General features: G+C 31.7%; 1 protein-coding gene across 1 annotated transcript; it reads right to left on the bottom strand.

Annotated features, from left to right (window-relative positions):
• Positions 1-999: 999 nt before the first annotated feature.
• LOC123691910 lies at positions 1,000-2,981 on the bottom strand. The gene has a single exon (XM_045636496.1). It carries the CDS (start codon positions 2,941-2,943, stop codon positions 1,000-1,002), a length of 1,944 nt encoding a protein of 647 aa, XP_045492452.1. The 5' UTR covers positions 2,944-2,981.
• Positions 2,982-14,175: the final 11,194 nt, after the last annotated feature.

Genomic DNA, 14,175 nt, shown 5'->3' with positions numbered 1-14,175 from the left:
TTGTTACTTGTTTTGTTTTAATTACGTGGTGTTTGAGCTTATGATTTAATGCCACTGAGATAGCGATAGCGATATTATTAAATTGTTTTTAAATGAGACTATTTGCACTGAAAAAATGAAATACTGGTAATCTGCAAACTTATACACATAAATCAGTTAGCTTCAAATTTATATTAAGCAGAAATATGATGATGAATCTTCTAAACATGGACGTTGTTCCTATGCTAGAAATTCAAACAAATCCAGATATTTAGTCAAATCAAACTAATAGGTAGGTACCTAATATCATGTAGTAGATAGTATTGTCATAAAAAGACAAACATTTTTACACATTGCAAATGCATAAATCCGTTTTACACACCATTAAAACTGTATAAATTTAAATATCACTTTAGAGAACCGTGGATACAATATTTGGTTGTTCATAAAGTTGAGTCTACAAATACAACGGGAACAAATGAATGCAGCGGGAAACCGCCAAGGCATTGCAAGCAATTTGTGATCTCTAGAAGTGGAGCACATTCACATTTTACACCTGTTTAATTTAAGCCCGTAGCTAACTCTTAACAACTCGACTACTACACCACTTATTACTACAACTTTGATGACTTTACAGGCATACAATGTTTGTTTTTAGTATTTCGTGAATCGAATTTAATTTATAAGTTTTATCTGTTTTACAAGTAATCATTTTATGAATAGATGAAAAGCCTTGTTCCAGTGTATAGTGGAAATTAGTTTTCATTCCAATTTTTTTTTGTAACTAGGTACGTCAAGAAGTCTAGTGATATATTATCAGTAGCATTGTTGATCTGACTAAAACGAACATTGCTAAATAAGGACGTCACTTACGTCCGCACTAAAATCACTTCATAATACCTAGATAGGTGGATAAGTAATTATTTATTGCATACCCACACAAAATTAACATAAAACGCAGATAAAAATACGAAAAATAATAGTATAATTTGAATTAATAAGTTAATTATAAAATTCCAGTTACATTTTCACATCAAAAATTTCATCTGTAAATAAATTCAATAAATTCGGATTGTTTCTCATTAAACGCTGCAACGAGATTTTCCTTTTGTTAAGAATATTTTTTATTTCTTCGGTGGAGTCTTTTGGTGCTTGTCTTGTATCCAAATTATAATCATGATCTAAACACGTACAAGTACAGGGTAATTCTTGAACATTGATGTCTTCTTGGCTGGAATATTGAGTTTCTGTAGTGTGATATCGCTCTTTAGTTGCGGAAAATGGTAATTCACGATACACTACATCTTTCGCTTTTATGAGCTCAGGGGATTCTTTTCTAACTGGAGATTTTCCAAGTATTGCTGTCACTCGTTCATAATTGACTTCGCTATAATCTGTGTAGTTAGGGAGAAAAGGAAAGGAATCATTGTCCATCCATACTGTACAACTACGTGCGGGGCAACTCGGCAGGCGTTTAAAATTTTCACACAGAAAAAGTTCTTCGGAAGATACATTTTCTAATATAGGAATCTCTTCATCTTCTGTTGGTGGCTCTGCACTGTTATCACTTATAATTGAAGGTGATTTTGAAGGCATTTGATGACATCTACAAACTTGACTTTTAAGAATTTTCTTTATATCTTCATAACCATGACACTTAGCATAGACATACTGTCTTTGCAGTCGTACTACTGGTAAATCTACATCGATCGGCAATGTTTCTGTACTCCCATACCGCGGTGGAATGGGGTCAGATAAATCTCCTATTATGGTAAATGGTTCTTTTTCACATACTAATTCTTCTATTGGTTTATCAGCAAAATCGAAGGTATTAGTTAAATCATTTTCATTGTAGAGAAGCGAATGTGCATTTCCTGGTTGTTTTTGTATTTCGTTTAATTGTAAAATAACCATCTTTTCTAAGTCTAACAAAAAGGTAGTTTGTTCGGGTAATAATTTTAGGGAAAAACTTATAAATTTTAGAAATAGTTGGAGGATTTTTGCTATCTTTTCCTCCCATTCTTTATTTACGTCCATAAAAGGAACATCTTTCTGTCTTAAACTGTCTAGTATTTCTCTTTTTTCTTTTAATTTACACAGTTTCTCTGTAGTTTCAGCATCGTGGTGGCTTTGTAGCATCAATTTATTTATTTTGCACCTTTTTCGTTCCACGCTCATGACATACATAGAACTAGTTAATTTTTCAGCCTCTATTTGTTTTAAAAAAGCACCGATAGCGTCATTTCTATCGCGTAGTGCATGGCTTATTATATTTTCATTTCGAGATATTTCATTACGAAGAAGTAAATTATAATATTTATTTATCTTCTTAACTTCACTCAAAAGCCTCTTTCTTAAAATATCTTCAAGTCGCTTTTTTTCTTTTCTCAATTTCAGTTTTATATCATTGTTTAATAAAGAAACCATACTAGCATGGGAACTTTGTAAAACGGTTTGCAATTCTGACTTCAAATGTTCTTCCAATTCTTGTAGGTTATTTTCATAAAACGCTGATATTTCGTTCGTCATAATTTTACTTTTTTGATTGAAGATATTTTCGTATATTTGTTTAACTTTCTTATTAACCGCCTCTCTCTCATGAGTGAGAATATGTTGCCATGATGCATCGTTTTCTTCTATAAGACTTGTAAGTGATTTTAAAAACCGACTACGTTCTTGTTCTAGTACCGTATTGCCTATGTGCAGTATACCTTCATGAGTTTTAGCACGGTTAATTTTAGATGTAAAGGGAGGTTTTAATTCAATTATTCCAATAAGTTGATCACTAGGTGATATCCATTCATCGCTTGTTGACTCTTCTTTATGTTCATGACTCTCAACTTTCAATTTATCCTCTAGTAAACTGGTTTCATCTTCACAAAAACTGTCATCTAAATAGATTTCAGCATAAGTGCTACTTACTCTGTCGTGTTTAAAATTAGTGTTAATAACATTGTGCTCCATGTTAAGTTTTATTATACAGTGACCTCAAAAATTATTTAAACCTGTATTTTGTTAGAACTTTGACACATTTTGAAGTAAAAAAAACATGTCATAGATTAAATTTATCAAAAAGGTTGAATGATGTTTAGATAAGATAATAATTAATTAATTTTGAATCAGTAAGCATTTATTCCTGTGATTTTTTTATTTCAGTCTGTAAGAAAAGAAATCTGTAAGAAAACCAAAACATGCATTTTACTTATGTTATTTTATTGTGTTTATAATCATATTCATTTTATTACACATTATTTAAATAAGTTCAATGAAATTTCTACAAGTTTAAATTTATGCCATCAATTTGAACTCCTAATTTTTCTTAAATTTTGCAAAAAGGAATTTTGGTATTCAAATGGATGGACGTGTAGACAGCCTACCTGTGATTAGTAGAGGCGATGTAAAGCGAGTTGCCCCCACCGCTTGATTTAATTAAATACTTCCTTTACCACCCGCCCACTATTTTACCTCATGAACGTACTTGTATTATCTGTTATTGCTACTACTGGAAACATCGTAAATATTCCCTAATACAGTTGGGAAATTACGTCTTTGTTTCTTCGTTACTAATTTATGCATAAATGGAACGAACGATTTTGCTACTAGCAAAACAGTCGATCCTTGCATAAAGCGTTGTAAACCGAAACATGAAATAATAAATTACAGGCATATCTCGACTCTATTCTCATTATGGATGCTGCAATGTCCGTTGGAGTTTTGTCATAACTCAGTCTCGGTTAAAATTATTTCCGTTGGTTCTGATGAGAAAACTAGAGGTGGAGAACTGGAAATGTAAGTATTCGCGCAACAAGCCGTGGAATAACGATGGGACATATTTCATTCTTAACGAAGTTAAATTTCCGGGCAGGTCCTATAAGAGCGTGCGTAACTCAGATAAAAGGCTACCCTGTCACAATACCGCTTTTCTGTTTGGAGATGTGACACTTTAAAGCTGTAAATAACTGTATGGGGAGCACATTACCCTTTTAGAAACGTATTTAGTAAGCAGTTTAAGAAACTAGACGGTTTCGAAGCGAATATACACTAACGATCGTGTAACGATAAAACGCGTAACGATAAACGTTTCAACTATAGATAACAAATTCGATAATAAAAAATACGCTTAAGTTTTCAACATTGTAAGAGAAACGTTAACCTGTCCAAACTTTGAGTGATACATCAACAGTAAAAGTAAAGCAATAATTCAGAATCCGTAAACAACTTAGATTGTTTTCAACATCATATCGGCAAATAAATCTTTCCGCCGCTTATCTAGCGTCAAACTTAATTCTCATGCATAATTCATGGCGTTGATTCGCCACACAGGAAAAGTTGGTGAACTCGGACAGCGAGCGCGTACGACTGACACACGTCGATTAGTCAAACTAAACTCTCAGTAGTGTGCTCAGTAGTTACATTAACTTTTCAACGCTTACTTTCAGAAAACTATCCTCGTTTTGTAGATTCTTTGACGTCTTCAAACAAATTAATTGAACTTGCCATGGCGTTTTGTCAGGACAATGGGAAACTATTATGGTCGTGATAATATTTACCGATATACGAATTACGATGAGATAAAAATGAATATTTATGTGAATAAAAGACACAACGGATTTTTATAAAATTTATTGCATAGTTTAAAATAGAAATTTTATTGCTAAAGGTTTTATAACTGTGTTGCACCATACGCAACCAATATTTCATACTTACCAGAGGCAAGTTTATAAAGAATCCGGGGTGCTGGAGACGTGGTGTGCTACTTTAAGATAAAATACCAAGTCTACAAAATTATGCCTCATGTTTATTACCTTACTTCCTATCTCTTTTTAAACTCTATATTTATAAGGCTTGGCGTAATATTAAACAATACTTATTTGTTTTAAAAACTACTATAACTAATTCAAATTTAAATAAAATCTAAGAAATAATTGTGAAACAACTTGTAATCTGTTTTTATTTTCATCGTCGCATTGAGCAACAATATTTTTTCATACATAAAAACTATTTCAAAGCCACATTTAATTCGTGGTATGCAGACAAAGATATATCGGGTACAGTAAAGTGTGATGGAGTCGTCATCAATCGAATGCGAGTGAGATTGACGCTGTACAAATCAATTTCGCGTAGCGCAGCGGCGACACGTCGACGATGTATTCACATGCGATGCGAAAATTGCTATTTGTTTTATTATTTCATGCTGTTTACCAGATATGTTTTATGATCTTTATATTAATTTAGTGAAATTATGTTGAAAAAAGTTAAGATGTTAAAACTCGATAACTCGAACTCGATAACTTCGTTGTAAATATAGTGACTAGGTAGGTAAATAGTTGTAAGTTTCGTGTACATGATGCTAAACTGCCACACCGGTTTTGATGGATAGCAGTACAGATACAATTTAGGCTTTTGAAAAGAATAAATGCTATTCTTATAAGTACTTACACTATCCTCCACATAATTTTTTCGTGGGATAAAAGACAATGTCGCAATTGCAAGTAAAGTCGAAGGGGAAAGGGCCCAGGTACTATCAAAATATCATTATTAAAAATCTAATACTATTAATAAATATTGTCAGAATTCAACAACTAAGTAGATTACGCAAAATTTATCAAGCGCAACACCACTGAAATATTTTTTGTTAATCAAAGTATAACACGTGAATAAATTAAAATACATAACGACATTAAAGTTTGTTTTGGGAATACCATTGAACGTTTGTGCAAATGTAAAAACTGGATAACAAACAAAGCCGCGCATATAATGAAACATTCACGTATGTACAAATGTTGTGCTTGTTTGTTTACGACATTTAAATTCAGTACAGCAAGTTAGGGAAAGAGTTTTAGCATTTGTCCGGTGCAGCTGAACTCACATACGGAATTGTAAATTTATTCGTCGGTTTCTTAACGTCGCGTCGAGGTCGCTGCCCGATGCTTTTGCACTTACCGACTACCGTGCACTGATCTAATACTAAATGTAATTATTTTAATTATTATCATTAATAATGTTTAAGACACACTGTCGATCACACAACACATTTCTTTCAAAGTTAGCTGTTTATCAATCGCAAAAATTAAGGTTTGATAATTTTTTAGACTAATAAATAATAATTAAAGAAAAAAAAAACAAATGAAAAGAATCGTTTCAAAATCCTTCATGAATTTTAACCATGTTCTGCTTACGTCATAATACTAAAAGTAAGCTAGTTTTGTAAGGCTTCGTTGAGCGGATTATGAAATTCATTCAGCATGCATCTGAACATTTATTTCAAAATGTCATTGTTTAACTAAAACTATTATAATATTTTATTATAGGACAATTGGTTTCACCGGTTTTTCACCTTAACATAACCTGTCCGTTGACTCTTAGAAAACATACTGGCTGGGCGCTCGCATTCAGTACACGTTACTGCCTTTAGACACGAAATAAGAAGGTGTTGCTTATAATTTCACCGACGTAAGATTGCGCAATAATATAGGGTAAGGGTCGGTTGAATTGCTGTATTTCCTTAATAGTCTACATTTACCATCGCCGACAATTTGCGACAAGAGCGTGAGCTAAATTGTCGCCTGGAGGAAATAAACTAATTTGCTTATACATGACATTCGTAAACTTAGCGTTTGTTGAAATTCAGACTGGCTACTGAACTCAGAATTGTTAACGTTATAAAGCGAAACACAGAGAACAAGACTGTCTAAAGCATTACCTACAATTTCATTTCCTTTCACATTATTTAAAAGAAACAATAAAATTGTATCACAGAGTAGCTTCTTGTGTTATTGATCTTGTATTTGTATGATCACCTTCATTGATTTTAATATTTCCTACTTCTACGAGTGAAAAATATTTAATTATTTTTCTTCCTTTACAATACAAATAAATTAATTTAAATGTTTACTGGGAAAAAGTTTTAGGTTTATTACCTCTGAGTGCTTATTTGTTTTGTTTTCTTTCGAAAATCATATTACGCATAGCTTTGTAAAACATGCATTTCAATTACCTAATATTTTAAAGGAAATATGGAAAAGGTTTTTCATTCAATCTGAATTATGTTCATTTATCCTTTTGTGTCAACGGCATGTCCTCCTGTAATGTAAGCTGGTTTATTATTACGTCCATTGTTAAGCTCATTGGCATTTTTCATACAAATTAATTTATGGGTGTAATATTGGTTATAGCACTTTAAAAACATTTCATTTTTGTTTTTAATAGTAGATAACGTTATAATTGATTAATAATGCAAAATTTTTACACAACACTTAAAATTTAATAAATTAAACAACAAAAACTACCCGTGTATTTATCTAATTTTCTGTAAATGCAACAAACATGAACATATCTTATTTTTTAAGCGTCAAATCTTCTTCTCGTTATATTTTTACGCGTGAAAGCGACGTGAGGGTAAAAATTATACCAATCTCACCTCAACACGCCTGTCAGGGAAATATTTTCCGGATTTGAAAATCCGAAGTGAAAATGTACTAAGCGGCTTGTTTACTTTATTTTAAGACATTTTATCTATTCGTTATCCGGATTTAATAAGAAAAATACATAATTTTAACTATTATTTCTCGATTAATTATTAAAAAAAATGTGAAAAAAACATAATTTTAACTATTATTTCTCGATTAATGTTGAACTAGAAAAAAGTATTTCTAAATGTATTCTAAAACGAGTGTCTTTCCATAGTAGTGATTGCAACGGATAGCAATATCAATGTAAGCCACAAGCTCACAAGCCCAAGCCTGAATCCGCTAAGCGCCTAAACCCCGCCGACAGGTGACGATCCTCTCTGACCTCACATACGCGCGGGATTTACTCGTGTATTATGCAATAAGCGTAATTTTAATTAAATAATATTATACGATTCTGTATGTACCTATATATTCAATGAAAGTTACATAATATATTTTACATACAAATGAAATATCTATTGAATTACATACACGCAATTTCAGACCCATAAAATTAATATCATCCAGCTGTACCATTTGACGCTTCATTGTTGTATTTGTAGAAAATATTTGAAGCAACATATCATAATTTCAGTTAAATTTTAGTAAAAGCATAAAAGTAAAGCTAAGTTAAAGTAAAGTAAGTAAAGTAAAAATTATTTATTCTTTAAGACACGTATACATCAGTCATAATACATACATTAAATAGTGCTTAATACAGTTTCTTAAAGAAAAACGTTAAAACACAGGAAATAAAATCATTGGTTCCCGCACTAGGCAATGCCTGTCCTGCGGGACCGTGAAATGTTTAACAATTTTATAAACAGAGCGGCGATTATGTTATGGTATACAAATATTTAAAATTCAGATTTAAATTTAATACATTAACATAATACAGATTAAAAATTAAATTAGATTAAAAATTCATACAAACAATAATTAAACAAAAGTGAAAAAAAAAAATAATAATTAAGAATAAAATGATGGTCATAATATAAAAAAAAAATTGATATGATTTCATAGCAATTGTCAATGAAAAAGGCCTGTTTCATACCGATTACAATCACACTGGCTTAAACAAATGCCACAAGAAATATTCAAAAAAGTTGAAGACGAACAAATTGCTCAGTCTTAGCATAGTCCCAGGAAAGAAGCAATTTTGTTAGCATGTCTTTAGTTATGCAAGTATTTTTAGATAGGTTCAAGTGTCTGATAATTTTATTATGTAAGAGTGGCCACATATAATTAGGTGCACGTTTTGCAAAAGAGGTTTTTAATCTGGGAAGTGGTAAGTTATTTCGTCTGCTGTGGGAGTCTTGTGTAGATGCAGTTGCTTTATTAATCCTGAGAACTGAATTTAAAATGAAAAGGCGTCTAACACTAAGAACTTTACATTCAGAATAGAGGGTCGACGTCGGGTAAAGAAATGGTCTCTTTAACATGACTTTAAGAACAGATCTCTGAGCTCTTTCGAGTGTTATAAGAGCAGAGGATGGAGCAGAACCCCAGATCGATACGCAGTAAGTAATAATAGGTTGACATAACACTTTGTAAATCCTCATAAGAATATTAAGACTTACTTTATTTCGCAGGTTCTTCATAATATATATTAATTTCCTAGAACGTTTAGCAGTTGCGTTGATGTGAGGTCGAAAGGAGAATCGTTCATCAATGATGACACCCAGGTATTTAGTGTCATGAGATACTTCGATAGAGACACAACTACAACATCCCGTGACTTCAGCAGAGCTACTTATTGCACAAGTGTGTATGAAGAGAGGAGTGTTGTCTTTAGGCGCAGACCTAACAGTTTTATGAAATCTTAAAAATTTAGTTTTCTGTTTAATCTTGTTTAATCTTGTTTTTACTTTTTGATGCTACAATAACGAACTTAACATATTATAGATTAGTATTATAAAATGAACGTTGAAAATATACACAATCATATGTATAAAATATAAATCCCATTAACTTCATACATTTCCTTTCCCATCAGGTTGCCTGGTAGAGATTGCTGCTTAGCAATTAGGCCGCCTCTTGTACAAACTATGCCTTCCTTTTGTATTTTAATTTTATTTTTGTCCTAATTTTGTTTGTGCAATAAATAAATAAATAAATAAAATAATCAATAAACATATCCTTCGACGAGCAGACAGTGACATGACGATAAGCTTAACAGACGTTGCTATTCGGGCTGCTGTGCGTATAGATATCGTTGCTAGTCCGAGATGATGGAGCCTAAATGCTTGCTCGGAATCTAGTTCTATCCCATTGGCGAATGTTCACAGTTGAGTTGCATAACATTAGACACCGCATTCCGAAATGCATTCAAGCGTATATCTGTTTATACGATGTATACAACTTAACTCATAGGTCTTGTTAAGTTTATTTCTGTTTTTTGTTTGTAGGTACTAATTTATTCAATGACTCGTTGGTGTACTTCTTAAACAAAGTGAGATTGACATAGGTCATACATTTCGTTTATATATCTAATTCTATTTAGCTCTATCGCTGTTCCACATTATTAGTTACAAAATTAGCTTTTAAGTTTTAAACATTACAAATAAAGATATAATCCCAAGTATGAAAAAAATATTCGTTTTTAATCTGTTGCTGTACCTCATTGAAAATTTATCGGAAATATTTTGTTTCCCCAAAGCGCTGTGTTAATTTTATCGGACAGTGTGACATCCTGACGGCTTGCCAACATTATGACGTAGGTCAGCTTGAAGACGGTACAATAAAGGTAGGAGAATTAAATCATAACGCGTAATTTAATTCTTCATTCGGTCAAAAGTGTGGTTTTTAAGAATTATTATATCATTGTGTTCTTCCAGATATTTACAAAAGATTTTTTTTTTCATTTCAGTCTCTTCTGTACTGACTCTTACGAATTTGTGCTCATAACTTGTTTTTTTTTTATGACGCGGACATGTAAGACACATTAGTAAATAATTTGTTGAGCATATAATTGTAAAGCATCGGCCACATATATGCATTTTAAAAAACTTTAACATTCTAGGTGTAATACTGCTGGTTAGCAAAATGTTAATAAATAATAAATGAAGACATAAACTGAAAGGAAACAATTTGAACAACGTCAGAATGCTAAACAAGCTTTATTATTTTGGAAAGCTAAACCGGGACATCGTACGCTTGATACATTCATAGTGCATATTCTCATGATAGCGTAATACGTCTTGCTATAATAATCTACAATCCTCGGAGCGTCGTAATCAAATCCGGTCGGGGCGAGCGCCCTAATCGAGGCAGGCCACGCTCGACCTACGTCAAATGGAGCAAGTGAACATGGCCCGAATGTCGCTAAGAAGAGATAACTGTTTGACTCTACTACATTTCTAAATGTGCTTTTTTGTAAATTTATATAGTTGATAATATAGTGATTGATGTCTTTTGATTTTATCAATATATCACCTCAAAATATATTTAGTTATCAACATAAAACATTAATCGTGATGTCGTAGAAATTCGAAAAGGTAATAAATGCATTGGTTCTCTATTTATAATTTTATACATATTCTGACCACTTGGGAACAGATAAAATTGAAAACAAAGTATTTCAATATCATTTTTGTTGGCTTAAACAAAATTTAATATTACGCTGTGCATAAAGATGCCTCGTTTTAAAATATACTTACCTGAAAAAATTACACGTATAGAGTAGACCTAGTAATTCGTAAAGTGAGTTGAAGATGGATAAATTTCAGTTTTCGGTGGCTACTCTACCATTCACTCCTACCGCGATAATGTTTTCAACGCTAAAACGCAAACGGCAAATACCTATGCTTTTAGTGAAACCAAGTGATCAGAGTAATTTAAAAAAAAAAACAACAGAACTATTTAATTACCGTAGCAGACTAAAGTAACTGCTCTTATTCCAGAAATCAACTAACAATTATTTTGATTATAATATGTCGATATAGTGTTAACTTATAAAATATAATTAACGGGTTAACGGTTAAATAATTTTTCTTCTAAACTCCTTCCTTTATGGCGAAAAAAGAGCTCGCTCAATTATTAGTGTGCAATTGTTTGGACATTCAACACAACATTCCTGCTGTGCGTATATGTATAATGTATATACTTATCAACAATTATTGTACAACAATAACAAGCTGTTCACGGTCTCTGTAAATTATGAAACATTATATTGAAACCCTAAATAAATTAATCATATTTGAATGGTAGTTTGTTTTATTTCGTTTCAATCCGTATTTAACTACAGAAAACCTATAAATGTTTACGATCTTGACATAAAAGTATTATGTCCCTCTTAAAAATTAACTGTAAAATTCAATGATATTTATGGCTTCATTGAAATTAATCTATTACTTATATTGTTTCGAAAATACTGAACGTGTACTGCATAAATAAAATATTACATGATATATGACGCGCAAATCTACGGCAAAGCTTATACATAGTTACAACATTCTAACCAGTGAACAGTAGTACAAAATCTTATATTTTTTTTTATAAATATTCAAAATTCGCTTTTGGGCTAACATTAATACAGTTCATACATGATAATAATTAATGTTAATGATACCCAATCTATTTAATACCTGCAGAATGGGTCTATAGTTCATATTGAAATATTGTTCCCAGTTTATAATAATCTTGGTCATTTATCAGTAAATATAATCATGTGATATCAGCTAGCTGCACTCAATACCTGTCTACTATTCGATATCCATTATTCAGTAATTGAACATGTGCAACGTTAATGAAATTTTCTAACACCAATGTCGCTCCATGTTGCAATATTCAGACTATTAATTATCAAACCTCATTTCGATGTACACTGTTCTCTATATTGAGATGATTTTTAATAGCCTTTTAAAAATTAAAGTGTTAAATATCTGAAAGTGTAAACAATATTGTAAAGAAAAATCCAAACCACCTTTCCCTTATAAACTCAACTTCTTGAAATAAATCAATTAATATTAACGAGGTATTTTTTTACATATTATGCGTCGAAACACTTTATTTCCACATTTGATTATAGAAATCATGATTTATACTTAGTCGATGTCTTAAAACTTAACTATTACTTAATAAATGATTGATAAATGTTCCTTATTATCTCTTAATATCTACCGGTGACATTATTTAAACATTCTTTCAAGAAAATTGTCTACGTGAAGATATAATATGTATTTTTTTTTTAATTTATACTGCTTCATGGCAATCTGTTGATATAATAATGGATAATTAATAGATAATAATAATATGAGTCATTGATTTCTGGAGATAGAAATGCAGATAATTAACACAAAAGCCGTTTTTGAATCAATATCGCATATTTGTATGAGTTTTTAACTTAACTAGGAGCAAGAAAAAATGTTATCTTAACTATAGGTAGTTTTCCCCGTAATAGAGTTTTCCTCCAAATGTGTTCACCACTTCTGTCATTATCCATACAAATTGGTCTAATGCTCAGCGAATTCTTTGTAGATTAATATCGTATGGGAACTGCAAGAAGTTCCAAAGTTGTCACGTGAACAAACTTAACAATGAACTTGAATGTTATATTATCTACACACACCTTTATCCGAAGTTAGAGAAGTGAACGAAGTTTGCAGACAAACTAAAGTACTTCGAAATTAGAAGGACAAAAAACTTTTACAAATAGCTCTTCCAATCTTGTTACGCAGTTTAACCATCTTGCCGAACAGATTTTATGTTTACGTGTTCCATTTAAATATAAACTATCTGTTCTTTATTTATTTTGAGAAGAAGTTGCATTACGAACAATCCGAATAAGATTTATTTGAATTTATAAAGCCACAATAAAAATGGTTCATCTTTTTCTGAGTTACAATAACATGATCAAACATATCGACAAACATACATCCTACATCTATCTTAGTTTATGTTTTGTATAAAACAATAATATTTTGGAACCACTTACCTTTACTTTTTTATCCATAATCTCTCGTCGTGGTGACTCACTGATCTTGGCATATTTATTGAAAAAAATTTCTTCTGTTATTACAAGAAGTTTACTTTCAGTAAAAAAACCTATTTATCCAAGTACAAAATAACGTAGTAATAAAGTATAATAATATGTTTTTTCCGATAACATTGGTATAGTAGGTAATTGCGCTTCTATCCGCCAACATCCACAAACGTCATTTCGCGTATGAAATGCTTACAGGCTCCATTGGGATTACATATGGAGACGACACCGCCTACATCACTTATGTTCCGCTCAACATACGCCATATGGCGTAACTGCACGCTCATTTTTTATTTGTTTTAAAGTAAAACGCATCAAATATGCCTTCGTGTGTGTTACGATATTGCACAAATAATACAAATAATACGGAAAAGTGCAAAGGAATAACTTTCAACGGTAAGTACCTAACTAGATAATAATTTTTAAAACTTAGTTAGAGCAAAAAAATGGCGCACAGATTTTGTTCGTGGTGTCTCCTCCATACGTAGTAATATTATCTCAATGACAGGCTCCGGCGTAGATTCCAGCAGCAACATATTTTACCACATAAATCATAACTTTATTTCCTCTCGCTCAGTGGATGCCGGCGAAGCGCGAGGTGTCTTTGAAACGGCATTAAGAGTTCCCCGCTACACCACAACAAAGGAGTACGAAATTAAATTAGGTACAGATGGAACAGCGAGACGTAGATATTTCGAAATTGTTAACAAAGTAGAATATCCGTTTTAATAAAATCTACTACAACTGAATTAACTTATCCTT

Source organism: Colias croceus, chromosome 5, assembly GCF_905220415.1.
Source record: "Colias croceus chromosome 5, ilColCroc2.1".
Taxonomy (NCBI): domain Eukaryota; kingdom Metazoa; phylum Arthropoda; class Insecta; order Lepidoptera; family Pieridae; genus Colias; species Colias croceus.
This window is presented reverse-complemented; position numbering and strand designations above follow the sequence as displayed.

Bases quoted from the DNA above. Each gene is read 5' to 3' on its own strand.
- LOC123691910 (XM_045636496.1), bottom strand. From the start codon at position 2,943: ATGGAGCACAATGTTATTAACACTAATTTTAAACACGACAGAGTAAGT.